The sequence below is a fragment of the Phacochoerus africanus genome, chromosome 1, assembly GCF_016906955.1.
Source record: "Phacochoerus africanus isolate WHEZ1 chromosome 1, ROS_Pafr_v1, whole genome shotgun sequence".
NCBI lineage: Eukaryota > Metazoa > Chordata > Mammalia > Artiodactyla > Suidae > Phacochoerus > Phacochoerus africanus.
The window spans coordinates 111,693,290-111,707,771 of record NC_062544.1 but is presented as its reverse complement, the minus strand read 5'-3'; the positions used below and the strand labels follow the sequence as shown (position 1 = coordinate 111,707,771).

General features: G+C 55.6%; 1 protein-coding gene across 1 annotated transcript; it reads left to right on the top strand.

Annotated features, from left to right (window-relative positions):
• The first annotated feature begins 1,787 nt into the window (after nt 1-1,787).
• NCKIPSD (NCK interacting protein with SH3 domain) lies at nt 1,788-12,942 on the top strand. The gene is made up of 13 exons (XM_047773705.1): nt 1,788-2,084; nt 4,594-4,703; nt 4,832-5,036; nt 5,229-5,319; nt 5,566-6,056; nt 7,285-7,455; nt 7,614-7,700; nt 7,789-7,927; nt 8,009-8,089; nt 8,267-8,395; nt 8,497-8,589; nt 8,711-8,883; nt 12,020-12,942. The coding sequence occupies exons 1-13, from the start codon at nt 1,914-1,916 to the stop codon at nt 12,221-12,223; spliced, it is 2,145 nt and encodes a 714-aa protein (XP_047629661.1). The 5' UTR covers nt 1,788-1,913; the 3' UTR covers nt 12,224-12,942.
• The last annotated feature ends 1,540 nt before the right edge of the window (nt 12,943-14,482 follow it).

Here is a 14,482-nt window from a genome sequence, read left to right as displayed (position 1 = left end):
GGCCTCAGAAATGTCACACATGCTGTGACCTTCACCCTGGCCTGGCAAAATTCTCCTTGCCAGTGCCCCCACCTCATGGACCCTTAAGTCATGAAGCCTCTTAGCTTAGTCCTCAGTACCCTAACCAAGCATCTACACATGTAACCTTAAATGGGTCCCTCAGGGGTCTGACCTGGCCTGATAACCCATCACCCCTTATGCAGAGAACTATACTTGACTCTTGACACAGGTCTTCCCTTGCGCTCATGTAGCTTAAGCCAGTGTTAGGCAGCAGGTGTGCCAGATTTTGGGTCCAGGTCCTGTGCCACTGGCAGCAGCTAATTAGCTGGACATTGTGCTGTCAGATATCCTGGAGCCAGTACTGGGGCTTCAGATAGCCACCAGGCTCTGGCCTGTTGGCAGCTATTGGCTCTGTTGTCAAGGTCCCAGGAGACTTAATGTAAGGGAGTGTTTCAGGCAGTGTGGTCCTTTTGGCCATACTACCTTTTAGCACTCCTACTCAGTCCTGGACCCCACTGCCCCTATGCTAGTCTCATCCTTTACATAGCTCTACCCAGGGCAGTTCCTAAGAGACCTACGTCTGTGCTACGAAGATTTTAGGGAAGAAGTGTGGTAGTTCTTGAACTGCAGAACTAGATATTGGGAAGAAGGACACGGTACCAATGCCAGGAAGGTAGGATCAGGATGTCCAGTTCTAGCAGACATATCCTTTGCCTGAACTTCCCATCACCTCTCCAAGGCCAACTATGCGTATGTCCACTGTGTCCAAAAGCAGGCCGACCGCATACACTGGCCTGCTTGTGCCTATAGCCCCTGTTCCCTGGGCCCGGACTTCCAAAGGGAATGTGTCTGGACTAGCCCCTGGGCAGGAATAGGAGGTCCCCAGGACTCTGAGCCTGAGGGTCTCTCCCCTGGGTTTCCCCTCACAGCCCTTATCCTCCCAAGGCTGACTTGAAGGTGAACCAATCAAACAAGCTCTTAAGGCCACATACTCCGCACCCTCCACTAGCCCTTCTGTCTGCTCTTAGAGAGCATCAGAAACAAGATAACCTGGAGTTGTAAGTCGCCAGAGACAACAGAAAGAGCAACGTGACAGCAATTTATAGGGGTTCGAGCACCCCGCAACGTTATGCTCGAGGGAGGGAAGTGTGTCCCAGGCAGAGGAAACTAGGCAAAGACCCACATTAGAGAAGGAGAGGGATGCTAGTGGTGGGAGAGAGGCAGTAGGCTGGGAAGGGAGGATGGGAGGACTTTGGACAGAGAAATGGCCCCACGCTGTGGTTTTTTTGTTTTGTTTTTAAAGCCCCCTCCTTGCACCCCAGTGCCTACCACTGGTGCGGTAAGTGGGAGCCGAAGGCCTAGAGATACCGTGGAGACCCAGCCCCTACTGACGCCTTTAAGTATCAAGATGCAACAACAGGACTACCTTCACGGGGACCTTTATATTAGTAGGTCAGGACCCACTCCTTCGGGGTGGCCAGGACTCACGGGACTATCTGCGAAGGACACTGGCTCTGCCTTTGGGCTGCAGGCAGAACGCTACTTTGGGAAAGTAGCACGGCCGGCAGCACTCGGGCTTGAGTGGATAAAGGGAGTGGAGGGCTAGTAGAGAGAAGCTGAGGCTGGGGTTCTAGGGAGGGTGCGGAGGTCGGGAGGCATGAGCTTGCAGGGTCGCAGAAGCCCACGGAACTGGCAGAAAGGGCGATGGACTCGCCAGTGCTTTAGGCCACCAGGGGGCTCCGCGCTTCTGCTCAGAGACCGACACACTCCCGGGGCGGGGCTGCGGCGGGCGCGCGCGCGCACGCGCCGTATGTCACGGGGCAAGGCGAGCGCGGCGAGGCGCTCCTGGCCTGGCGTCCTGAATCCACAGACCTCGCCATCTCCCTTGCCCCGGCCCAGCCTGGCCCGTCCCCATGTACCGCGCGCTGTACGCGTTCCGCTCGGCCGAGCCCAACGCGCTGGCGTTCGCCGCGGGCGAGACCTTCCTGGTGCTGGAGCGCAGCAGCGCGCACTGGTGGCTGGCGGCGCGGGCGCGCAGTGGCGAGACGGGCTACGTGCCGCCCGCCTACCTGCGCCGCCTGCAGGTGAGTGTGCCCCTCCCTGACCCGACCTCTGCAGCCCCTAGGTCAGCTCCAGAACAGCCTCACAAGGCTGACCCGACACCCCAGGTCCGTTGGGACCTCCAACAGATAATGGAGTTTGAGAAACTGACCCTGAGACCATCCCTGCCACAAGGACTGGGGCTCTAAGAACCCGCACCCCCACAGAAGACCATGCCCTTGACAGCCAACTCTGAGGAGTCCAGACCCACCAAAGCCTAAATCTAGTACTAAGACTCCTTGGGATCGCAGACCCATCGGGATCCAACATCTGAACCCCCATCCAAATAGAATTCAAGAGTCAGTCCTGAGATTCCAGCAACACCAAATTCTAACCGGTTCCACACATCACTGAGACCCCAGACCTAATCAGCCCCTTCCCGGGATCCTCAGGATCCCACAGGCTTGCTTCTCATCCCTCAGCTTCCACCACGGAGACCTGGGAAACCCTGGACACTTCCTGTTTCTCCAGCCATCTCCATACCCTCACCCCACCCCAACTTGGACCCAGAAGCCTCATCCCCTAAATAACCCCCAAGCCCCTAGACCTCATATCTTTGACTACCCTGTACTCTCATTTCTTAAACCCTTCCTAAGACACATTTGCTAACCCACTTTAAACCAGAGATCCCAGTCCCTGCTGACACTCCCCGGCACTACTCTCTCTACTGTCTTTCACAAGCCGCAGGCCCTGACTTTTCAGACTTCCTTTCTCAGAAAGTGAGGGGCTCCATCTCTCCTTATCCCCACTCTGGGTGGGGGCTTCTCCCATTGCAAGGAAGTGAGACCTCTCCAGGGCTTCCCTTGGTCTGGCTGTAGCCCCATTTCCTTCCAGTAAAGGCTGCAGCCCCAGTTCCTGTTTCCCCAAGAATAGTCCTGGTGTGGGGGCTGGGGTGCATTGTCTCCAGCTGGTCTATTCTGATCACGGGGGAAGGAGGGCCTGGAGCCTCTAGGCCTGCCCTGTGCCAGACACCTCCGCCCCATCCTAGTCCCTAGTCTTTAGGAGACATCCTATCCCAGCCCAGTTCAGGACAGAAATAACAGGATAAATTTGGAGATGCCATCTGGTCTTGCCAGAGGGGATGGGCCCTGGACCCTTGGCCTCCTGGTATCTAGGAGTGTCTGGGGTGAGAGGGGGAGCCCTAGACACTAAGGCTGGTGAGTCTGGAATGAGCATGTCAGACTAGCCTCTCAGGGGCTGGGGGCTTGTTGGAGAACTGAGGGAAGTCCTGCGTCTTCCCCAAGGGCCTCTGAGATCCCTCCCCAACCTGGGCCACTGGGGCTGGGTGTTTGGGGCAGGCAGAGAGGCTACCATATTCTCTATCCCCTGGCTTCTTGCTGCATATCTCCCTCTGTCTTGGCCTCCCTAGTCGTCTTTATATCTCTGTGTCATTCTGACTCTCCACCTGTGTGTATCTCTTTCTTCCTCCGACTCTTTGCTTTCTCTCCGCATCTCAGTTTCTTCCCGTGTTATCTCCATCTGCTTCTCCCCGCACCCCATCTTTCTTGCTTTCTATGTGTAGTCTGTCATCCTCTTTATGTCCCCCTTTCCGTCTTCTGTCTCCTGCACTGTGGCACTCCCCATGCTACCTGGAGGGCTTTGTTGACCTCTGAGTCCATCTGTCTGTTCCCATCAGAGAAATTTCACAAACCCACTCTGGAGTGCTATCACTTTAGTTCTGAGGTTCCAATGCCTGACGGACCATGTGTGCCAGGGGCAGGGAGGGGTGGGGGTAGCTGGTCCCACAGCTGTCACCCTCTTTTCCCCACCCCATGCCAGCCAGGACCTAGATTGGACCCTGAGTTACTGTGGATGGCAACACAGAATCTGGGCCAGGGGCCGGGGGCCAGGTCCCAGGTCCCGTGCTCATGTCTGTCTTTTGCCACAAACACAATGGTTATTGCTTCCCAGGGTGGGTCTGGAAGATTCCTAGAACAGTTTGAGGTGATGAGGGCTAGCAGCTGGGTGGGAAGAGGAGATCCCTTTGGCCCATCCTCAGCTACCAGGGCCTGCAGAAGACTCTCTGAGGACAGGGCTGTTCTGGAATGTGACCTTGATTTTGTGAAAGATCAGCAAGATCTAAAGTGATTTGTTAAATAGTTCCAAGCACCAGAGGCTCCTGGCTTGGCATCTCCACCAGGGATCTGAGCCAAGCCTGGAGATAGACTATGTACTCATGGCCTCAAACTAGGGGTCCCTGGGCTGTTTTTGCTCTAGACTCCAGGTTTTCAGACACATCTTAGCTAAGAGCCTCACTGTGAGGTAAAATCCTGAGTAGGCCCCAAGTATATAAAGCAGCGCTCACCCTGTGGCCCAGCTCCCTGAGTTTGTGAACCCCATTTCATATTCTAGTTCATCTTACTATGTTCACCTAGCATCCTGGGCTTTAGCTATAGTGGTCTTCTGTCTGCCCCAGGCTCCATCCTAGGCTGGTTCTGGGCTCAGTATCCTCACTTGGCCCCCAGGCCTAACTGCCCATCCCTGCTCCCACAGGGCCTGGAGCAAGATGTCCTCCAAGCCATTGACCGGGCCATTGAGGCTGTGCACAATGCAGCCATGCGGGATGGTGGCAAGTACAGCCTGGAGCAGCGCGGAGTTCTCCAGTGAGTGAGGCAGGGGGTGGAGCATGACGGAGGTAGGGGAGCTGGGCTAGGGTGGGCAGCATCCCACAGGGAGCATATGAGGACCCAAGGAATTGTAACTCCTCCAGTAATCCCTGTCCCTCCCATAGGAAGCTGATCCACCACCGGAAAGAGACCCTGTCCCGCAGAGGCCCCTCAGCCCCCAGCCCTGCAGCTATGACCTCATCCACCAGTGACCATCATTTGGATACGGCTGCCGCTAGGCAGCCCAATGGGGTGTGTCGAGCTGGGTTTGAGCGACAGCACAGCCTGCCCAGTTCTGAGTATCTTGGGGCAGATGGAGGCCTCTACCAGGTACATGGTGAGAACATCCTGGGGAAGGGAGGGGGGTGGGGCCTAAGGCTTTGTCCAGAGGCTCAAAGGGTCCATTTGGTCAGTGATGCTGCCTGGGACCATAGTCCTGCCCATGCTAGGAGCTCAGGCCCCTAGTCAGGTAGTACTGTAGGTGGCAGCCTGTCTCCTCAGATCCCACTTCTGTCCCCCTAGATCCCACCACAGCCTCGCCGAGCAGCACCCACTACGCCACCCCCACCTGTGAAGCGCCGAGACCGCGAGGCCCTGGTGGCCTCAGGGAGCGGTGAGAAGTTGGGGTTGCAGAAGTTGGTGGGCACCCTGTGCTTGGAATGGTTGCTCTGCATGCATCAGGGAACTGGGGGCTCCAGGCTTGGGGGGAAGACCAGGGCACATATTGGGGCAGTTGGGGGCTCTGGGCTTGGTGGGGAAGGTCTGGTGGAGGACCTATGCTGGGGGCAGGGTCTCTGGGATTGAAGGGGTAGGGCTTCCCTGGGGCTGCCCCACCATAGCATGCCCTCTCTGCCTACAGGCGGCTGCAATACCACGCCCTCCGGGGGCAGTTCTGTGTCCAGCGGCTCCTCTGTCAGCAGCACCTCCCTTGACACGTTCTATACAGGCTCCAGCTCCTCTGAGCTGGGCCCCAGCTGCTCACCCACACCCCCACCTGTGCCCCGCCGAAGCACCCATACTACTGTGTCCCAAGCTCAGCCCCCTCCCTCCAAGGTGCCAAACCCTGAGCCCCCTGCAGAGGAGGTGGCAGTTGATACAGCCCCAGCCCCTGATGAGCTGGAGGCCCTGGGCGCACTGAGCCTGGGAACCACAGAGGAGAAGGCGGCAGCTGAGACTGTCGTGCCCAGGACCATCGGGGCAGAGCTGATGGAGCTTGTGCGGAGAAACACCGGCCTGAGCCATGAGCTATGCCGGGTGGCCATTGGTGTCGTGGTGGGTCACATCCAGGCCTCTGTGCCGGCCAGCTCACCTGTCATGGAGCAGGTCCTCCTCTCGCTGGTAGAGGGCAAGGTAAGGGTGGCAGCAGGGCCAGGGGCCTCCCCATCCTGGGGACACCCTACTGCCCCCACCCCATCTCCATCCTCACACTGTGTCCAGCCTTTAACTGATATATATTTGATGAGCCCCAGCTCTTGGATTCATTGAGCTGAGTGCTGGGGACATTTGGGCTGATCCCTGAAGGAGAAGGAGAGGAAGAGTATTCCAGGCAGAGGCTCAGCTTGGACAGGGGACCATGAGGCAGGACTGAGCTTGGCTCACGTGAGGAAGTGAAATAAGGTCAGCATGGTTGGAACACAGGGAATGAGGTGTGGGAGCAGGTGAGACCTGAGGCAGGTGACAGATGAGACAGATGCGGGTGGCCAAGAGTTCTCTTGGGCTGTAGGGAAGGAATAGACATAGGGCATGAGAGATGGCAGTGCCTTGCTGGCCTTGGCAGTGGAGAGAAATGGATACTTTGAGAGCTATGATGAAGGCTTGAGTGCTGACTTGGATTTGAGTGGGGTAAGTGGACATCATGGAGTGGGTGGGATCCTTCGCCAAGGTTGGGGCACTGGTTACGGAGCAGGATTAGAAGCCATGAGCCCAGTCTGCACAGTGGGGGCCAGATGGGCTGGAGTCTCTCCTCAGGGTTCCATGGCTCCCGCAGCTCTGGTTTGGGGTGTGGGAAGCAGTGAGTCAGTGGGCTTGCTGGTGCTGGGACACTGGCCCACAGGGACATGGAAGGTGGGTACATGACAGGTCTGGTCCCACTTTGTGTAGAATCAAGGCCTGGAGTCTCAGAGTCACATTCAGGCAATGACAGAATCCATGGCCTTCCACATAGAGGTTATTTACCCAGGTCTGGTACAGGAGGCAAGTTGTTGGAAAACACCCCACAGATGTGTCTCATGCAGAATCCTGTCCCACAAGGTTACCAAGACTTGGGGGCAGTGGAACTACTTGGAGAAAGGGGTATAGAAATGGGCCATTGCCCTTGGGGGCCTCACTGTTGAAGGATGGGCCTTGGGAACAGGAATTTTATGGGAGCTTGATGGGGAGCAGTGGGGAGGAGGGAAGAGTAATAGGAGCTGTTCCCCTCACTGGTCTTGGGAGGATGCTGGCTTGGGGCAGCTCTGGGAGGTGAGGCTGGGGCCCCTTGCCTAACACCTCAGGTCTGGGTTGAGTTCCAGGCCTGGGGGTCTCCTGAAGATGGTGAGGGGCAAGTGTGCTGAGCCAGGCCTCACCCTCTCCCCCCCAGGACCTGAGCACAGCTCTGCCCTCAGGGCAGGTCTGCCATGACCAGCAGCGGCTGGAGGTGATCTTTGCAGACCTGGCCCGGCGGAAGGATGATGCCCAGCAGCGCAGCTGGGCCCTGTATGAGGATGAAGGTGTCATCCGCTGCTACCTGGAGGAGCTGCTGCATATTCTGGTGCGGGTGGGGGGCTCCCAAGTGTCCCCTAGTGTGTAGAACAGCAACCCTTCCCTGCCCCATTCCTCCCAGGTGCTCAGGAGTCTCCCCTACTGATACTGTGCTCACACATGGCCACTGGCACTCAGTGTCTCCATCCCACCTCTTCCTCCCCACAGACAGACGCAGACCCTGAAGTTTGCAAGAAAATGTGCAAGAGAAATGAGTTCGAGTCTGTCCTGGCCTTGGTGGCCTACTACCAAATGGTGTGTGTGAGACAGAGGGGAGGGGGCATGGAGGGACCTGGGTAGAGGTAGAGTTTCCGGGCACTGAGCACATGGGGTCCCCTGCCAGGAGCACCGGGTGTCACTGCGGCTGCTGCTTCTCAAGTGCTTTGGTGCCATGTGCAGCTTGGATGCGGCCATCATCTCCACGCTGGTGTCATCTGTGCTGCCTGTGGAGCTAGCGCGGGACATGCAGACAGACACGCAGGGTGAGTGCGGGCAGCTTCCTGCCAGCTGGAGGGGTCCCACCATCTGTAGGGGTCATGACTGACTGCTCCGCTCCCCTGCAGACCACCAGAAACTCTGTTACTCTGCCCTCATCCTGGCCATGATCTTCTCCATGGGGGAGGCAGTGCCCTACGCACACTATGGTAAGAAGGCAGGTCGCTGGCCCACAGCCAGCTGGAGATGGGACCCATGGTCTGAGGAGCTGGGGACCCACCGACCCTAACCTGACAGTTTCCCCCCAGGGTTCACAGGAAACCAAGGAGGCTGGACAGGGTGGGGGGTAGGACAGGGCTGCAGACTTCTGTATGTCCCTCTCCCAGAGCATCTGGGCACACCCTTCGCCCAGTTCCTGCTGAGCATTGTTGAGGACGGGCTGCCCTTGGACACCACGGAGCAACTGCCGGATCTCTGCATGAACCTGCTTCTGGCTCTCAACTTGCACCTGCCAGGTGGGGGCGGGGTCCGCCTGCAGGTGTCTGACTCTCGGGGGGGGGGGGGGGGTCTCCGGGCTCAGCACCTGCGCACTTGTTTACACCCATGTTCTTCCCAGCCCCTGACCAGAACATCATCATGGCTGCCCTGAGCAAACACGCCAATGTCAAGATCTTCTCCGAAAAGCTGCTGTTGCTCCTGAACAGAGGGGGTGAGGGCCCAAGATTCTGCAGTGGCAGGATGTTTTGTGACTCCATGACCCCCATAACTCCTTGGGGTGACTCCGGGCCCCCCGTGAGGACCGTCCTGACCCCTCTTGCCCTGCCTTCTAGATGATCCTGTGCGCATATTCAAACACGAGCCGCAGCCACCGCACTCCATCCTCAAGTTCCTGCAGGACGTGTTCGCCAGCCCTGCCACGGCTGCCATCTTCTACCACACAGACATGATGGCGCTCATCGACATCACCGTGCGGCACATTGCAGACCTGTCACCTGGAGACAAGGTGCTTAGAGATGGCTGCAGCGGGGATGGCAGCTGGGTAGAAGCGGATAAAGTAGGGCCCCTGACACTGAATGGAGACGGGGCAGGGGGCGCTGCTGGAGTTGGGTAAGTGTGTGTGAGGCTGCTCAGAAACCATGATGGATGTGCCAGGACCCAGAGGAGCCTGTCACGAAGTGATGGGGGTGGGCTGTCTGGAGAGAGTGGGAGCCATGGCAGGGGAGGAGGAGGAAGTAGAGTTGGAGGCTGCTGCGGGAGGTTGTCCCCTCTTCTCAGGGGCAGGGGAAGTGATCTGATTACACCCTGAATGAAAAGGAGAACTTGTGAGACCACAGCAGAAGCAGGAGGTGGGTAAGGAAGCATCCAGGTGGCACAGATGGTGGGAGTGGGAGAGGAGGTCAGGACTGGGTGTGTTGGAAGTGGGTTGGCTGGGCTTGCTGCGGTGGGTCTGGAGCAACCAGGTGGATGAAGTGCTGACTGCTGAGGTGGCGAAGAACTTTGGGGCAGAGGGGAATTGAGTTGCATTTTGATGAGTCAAGATTGAGAAGATACCTGCTAGACATCCAGGTACAAAGGGCATCAGGGAGGCATTAGGGCGTGAGTTGGGACTGGGAGAGAGACTTTGGAGTTCCTGTGCATAGGTGTGAGAAGCCTGTGACAGTGTGGTCATCTAGGGTGTAGGACATATGGGTCAGAGTGAAGCTCAGGCCTCAGCCCAGGGCACAATTGAGGCAAGTAAGGAGACACCCAGGAGGAAAACCAAGAGAGCAGGAGGCCAAAGCCACCTGTGTGGAGGAGGATGAGGAGGATGAGCATCTCCACAGTTATGAGATTGAGTGAGATCAGGCCTGAGAATGGGCCACTGGATTTGCCACTTGGAGGTGAGGGGTGACCAACAAGCAATATCAGTGGAGTGGAGGGAAGAAAGTCTGGGTTTAAAGTTGAGAGGATTTGAAGTTGGAGGGGATTTGAAAGAAGGGGAGGGGAGTTCCCACTGTGACTCAGAGGAAATGAATCTGACTAGGATCCAGGAGGATTCGGGTTTGATCCCTGGCCTTGCTCAGTGGGTGAAGGATCCAGTGTTGCCATGAGCTGTGGTGTAGGTCACAGGCAGACATGGCTTGGATCTGGCATTGCTGTGGCTGTGGTGTAGGCTGGCAGCTCAGCTCTGATTTGACCCCTAGCTTGGGAACCTCCTCTATATGCCACGGGTGTGGCCCTAAAAAAAATAAAAAAAAAAAAAGGCAAGCAAAAGGGGGGGGGGAGTAGAGAATAGAGACAACCTCTGAGTTTTCCAATGAAGGGGAGCAGAAAAAAGGGGGAGTCACTGGAGGGAGACATGGGGTCAGGAAAGAGCTTTGTTTGTTTTGGGGGTCGGATTGGTGGCACTTGCAGCATGTGAAGATTCCTGGGCCAGAGGTTGAACACACACCACAGCAGCAACCTGAGCCACTGCAGTGTTAGTTAATGCCCTATCCTTAACCCACTGTGGCACAAGAGAACTCCAGGGGAGAGTGTTTATAAGGTGGGAGATACTGGTGCATGTTTGAGCCAGAGAATGATCCAGCAAGCATGAGAAATGGTCTTTGTGTTAGGAGAGTGGGCAGCTGTGGGAGTCAGGTAGGTCAGGCAGCAGGGGAGTGTCTAGGCTCCCCGTGGAGGGATGACCTCTGGCAGGAGCTGGGCACTTCATTCGGTGAGGACAGATGAGAGGTGGGTGCCAGGGGAAGATCAGGGGTTTCTAAAAGATTGCTTTTTTTCTCCATGAAGTGTGAGACCAGCTGACCTGGCAGTTTAGTTTTGGAAAATGGACAGAAGCTAGGCATCAGTCCTTTAAGGAGCAGTGAAGGCTACTGAGAAAAGTGGCAGGAGTCCCAGGCAGTGATGTTTGTGGTGGAGAACGGTGTCCAGGCCAGTGCATGGCTCTCTAGCTGTCTACTGCTTACACACTAGGATTTGATTGGCATGTACATTTTGGTCTAACCAGGGATGGAAATTAGCCAGATGATGCTGCTTAAGAAAGGTTGGTATTGATTCCTTTAATCAGAAGTAAGAGAGAAATGAGGGATGATGAGGGGAGCAAATGGAGAAAATGTCCTGGGGCATGTCACTGGATTGGGGGCTCAGTGGGGGCTCAGTGAGGATAAGGAGCCACTTGGGTGTAAGATTAGGGGGGCAGTTGGAGCTGTTAAAGCCAGAGGTGCTGGCAGGATGTTGGAGATGGATTCAGGGCACATGTAGAAGGTAAGACGGCCAGGGCTTAGAGATGGTTTAGATTTGGGGCTTGAGGAGAGAGGACTTAGAGAAGATGCCTGCAGTTTGGGCTCAAGTACTTGAACAGATAGCAGTACCCTTTACAATAGATAACAGGAGAAGGCCTTCAGCTTTGGGAAGGTGGGGAAGAATTTGATGGTGGATGTATGAGTTTAAGTTCTCTCTGAGATAAGCAGGAGAAAGCAAGAGTTGGATATTCTCATCTGGAGCTCACTGGGGAGTCTAGGCAAGAGGTATGAGTGTGGGTTACTTTTTTTTTTTTTTTCCCTCTATTTTAGGGCCGTACCCTCGGCATATGTAAGTTCCCAGGGGCTGAATCGGAGCTGTTGCCGCCCTCCTGCACCACAGCCACAGCAACTAGGGATCTGAACCGCGTCTGCGATGTACACCACAGCTCACAGCAATGCCAGATCCTTAACCCACTGAGCGAGGCCAGGGGTCAAACCCACATCCTCATGGATACTAGTCGGGTTTGTACCTCTGAGCCACAATGGGAACTCCATGGGTCATTATTTGAAGCTGTGGGTATGAAAGATCCTGCAGGGTGAGAGGACAGAGTGAGAAGCAGAGGGCCTTGACAGCGGCCCCACAAGAGCACATCATTAAAGGAGGGGTGGGGGCTTGTTGCTTTCCCTTGCCACCTCTCTCAGCCAGGACTTACCTGGGCCAGCCACGTTCTGGGACTGTGTGTCTGAGATGATTCATTTATTCACTTACTTATTCAGCAACTATCAAAGGCCAGTTCTGTGCCAGGTACATTCTGGGTGCTGGGGTCCACGTGGCTGCCAAGAGGCAGTCGTGGCCTGTCCCTTACTGGCGGCAGTCACAGTGCCTGGGGTCCCTGAGTTTGCCTCCTCTTCCCACAGCTGCGCATGGAGTACCTCTCCCTGATGCATGCTGTGGTCCGCTCCACACCCTACCTGCAGCACCGCCACCGGCTCCCTGACCTGCAGGCCACACTTCGACGCATCCTGACTGAGGAGGAAGCCTCACCCCAGTGCCAAATGGACCGCATGATTGTCCGAGAGATGTGCAAGGAATTCCCAGTGCTGGGCGAGGCCCCCAGCTAGCACCTTCCTTTCCTCCCTTCCCTGCAGCCCTGGGCAGAGTGCAGGGGACTTGGAGGTTTGGCCCTAAGAAAGTTTCACACTGACGGTGTGAGGGGAGGTGATGGTAGAAGGGACCTGAGCAGGGCTCCCCACCTGAAATAGAGCTGATTCGAGGGGCCAAGCACAGGATTGGGGACCACGCTCTGGGAGCTATGCTGGGGCAGGGGGAATGTGTGAACTGAAGCCCTTCTATCTCCTGGTAGGCTGCCTCTTCAGCATGCCCCCCCCCCACCCCCATGTACACATGCACACTCAGAGTCCTGCTGCTGCTCCAGGCTGGGCCAGAGCCCTCATTGCCCCCTGCCTGGTCTGTGTCCTGGGCTTCAGCAAGCCATGTCCTTGGGGTGAGAGGAGGCACCTTCCACCAGCTGTCTTCTTTGCCTTAGCTTTGCAGTGAGTGCTGCTCATGTGCTCTGCGTGAAACCCCCCCCCCAATCCCTACCCCATGGGAGTCACTGCCCCTCAGTCCCACCCCCAGGGTCTTGGCCAAGTTGCTGCTTTGAAAGCAGAATTGTGGAGACATGCCATCAATCCTGGAGCCTCACAGAATATGGGGTGATGGCACTGATAAAGCCAATGATAGAATCTATTTTCTCTGTAAAAACGTAGACTGAAAAGCCATGTGTATTTTCCTATGTCCTGCAGCTCACCTTTGGAAATAAATCACAGGCATCTGGAAACAGGCTTCCCTGTATGATCCTAGGTGGTGGTGGGAGAGGATGGGCAGGGGCTTTGGGGCCTCAGGACCTCTTCGATAGTGTCCCTGTCCTCTCCAGCCTGAGGAGCTGGTGGTTCCTGACAGCCCTTTCCATCAAGGTCCCTTGAGCCTTGTGCCAGCCTCTCTTCCCTGGGTTCCCACTTCTGGGCCACAGCTATAGCTGCCAAGAGCCCCATGGTCCATTGGCAGGTGACTGCCACTCCTATCTTTTTTTTTTTTTTTTTTGGCTTTTTAAGGCCACACCCATGGCATATGGAATTTCCCAGGCTAGGGGTCAAATCAGAGCTGCAGCTGCTGGCATATGCCACAGCCACAGCAATGGCAGGGATCCAAGCCACGTCTGTGACCTACACCACAGCTCACGGCAATGCTGGATCCTTAACCCACTGAGCGAGGCTGGGGATGGAACCCGCATCCTCATGGATCCTAGTCAGGTTTGTTAACTGCCAGAGCCACGAAGGGAACTCCATTCACTTACATCTTTCTTTTGCTTTGAACACCATCTCTCTCTCTCTCTTCCCTGCTAAAAACCTTTCATCCTTTTTTTTTTTTTTTGCTTTTTAGAGCCGTACTTGTGGCATATGGAGGTCCCCAGGCTAGGGATTGAATTGGAGCTGTGCAGCTGCTGGCCTACACCATAGCCACAGGAATGTGGGATCCAAGCTGCATTTGTGATGTATACCACAGCTCACCACAACGCCGGATCCTTAACCCACTGATCGAAGCCATGGATTGAACCCACAGCCTCACGGATCCTAGTTGGGTTCGTTAACCACTGAGCCATGAAGGGAACTACAAACCCTTTCATCCTTTACATCTGTTCTCAAATGAAGCAGCTCCTTCCCTAGCCCTGGCCTCCCTGAACTCCTAGGCCTTCCTGGTTTTTCCCCTTCCTTATTTGTCTTCCACTGGATCCAGCAAGATCCTTTAATTTTGCAGCCTTAGCAGAGATTTGGTAATTATAGTAGGACAAAAAGAATATCTCAACAAGTGTGGGGTTAGACGTCATGTACTACTGTTTGAGGGAAATCAGAGCCCAACTTAGGGCAAAAACTTTATTTTTCTTGTGGGCTCCCAAGTTAAAAAAAGTTCGTTGCCATAAATGGGGGAAGAGAATCAACCCATAGGCAGGAGTTCCTGCTGTGGCACAACAGGATTGACATTTCTGTAGCACCAAGACAGAAGTTCCATCCCTGGCCCAGCACAGGGGGTTAAAAGATCTGGCATCGCGGTAGTTGTGACATAGGTTTAAACTGCAGCTTGGATCTGATCCCTGGCCCTAGAACTCCATCTGCCTTGGGGTGGCCAAAAAAAAAGGAACCCTTAGCCAGACATCAGTCTGCAGGAGTTTCCATCAGTTTCCTTCCTTTTGTTACCTGTGACGATTCTCATCAGGTTCCACCCAACCAGAATCATTAGTACAGTGACTTCTGGTCACGACTTCCTTTCTCATTGTGATGCTGAAGGCAGAGGGCTATTACTTTCCCAGTGGAGTGTTAAAC

Bases quoted from the DNA above. Each gene is read 5' to 3' on its own strand.
- NCKIPSD (XM_047773705.1), top strand. From the start codon at position 1,914: ATGTACCGCGCGCTGTACGCGTTCCGCTCGGCCGAGCCCAACGCGCTG. The intron at 4,704-4,831 runs GTGAGTGAGGCA...TCCCTCCCATAG, and splicing joins GAGCAGCGCGGAGTTCTCCA to GAAGCTGATCCACCACCGGA. The intron at 7,456-7,613 runs GTGCGGGTGGGG...TCCTCCCCACAG, and splicing joins AGGAGCTGCTGCATATTCTG to ACAGACGCAGACCCTGAAGT.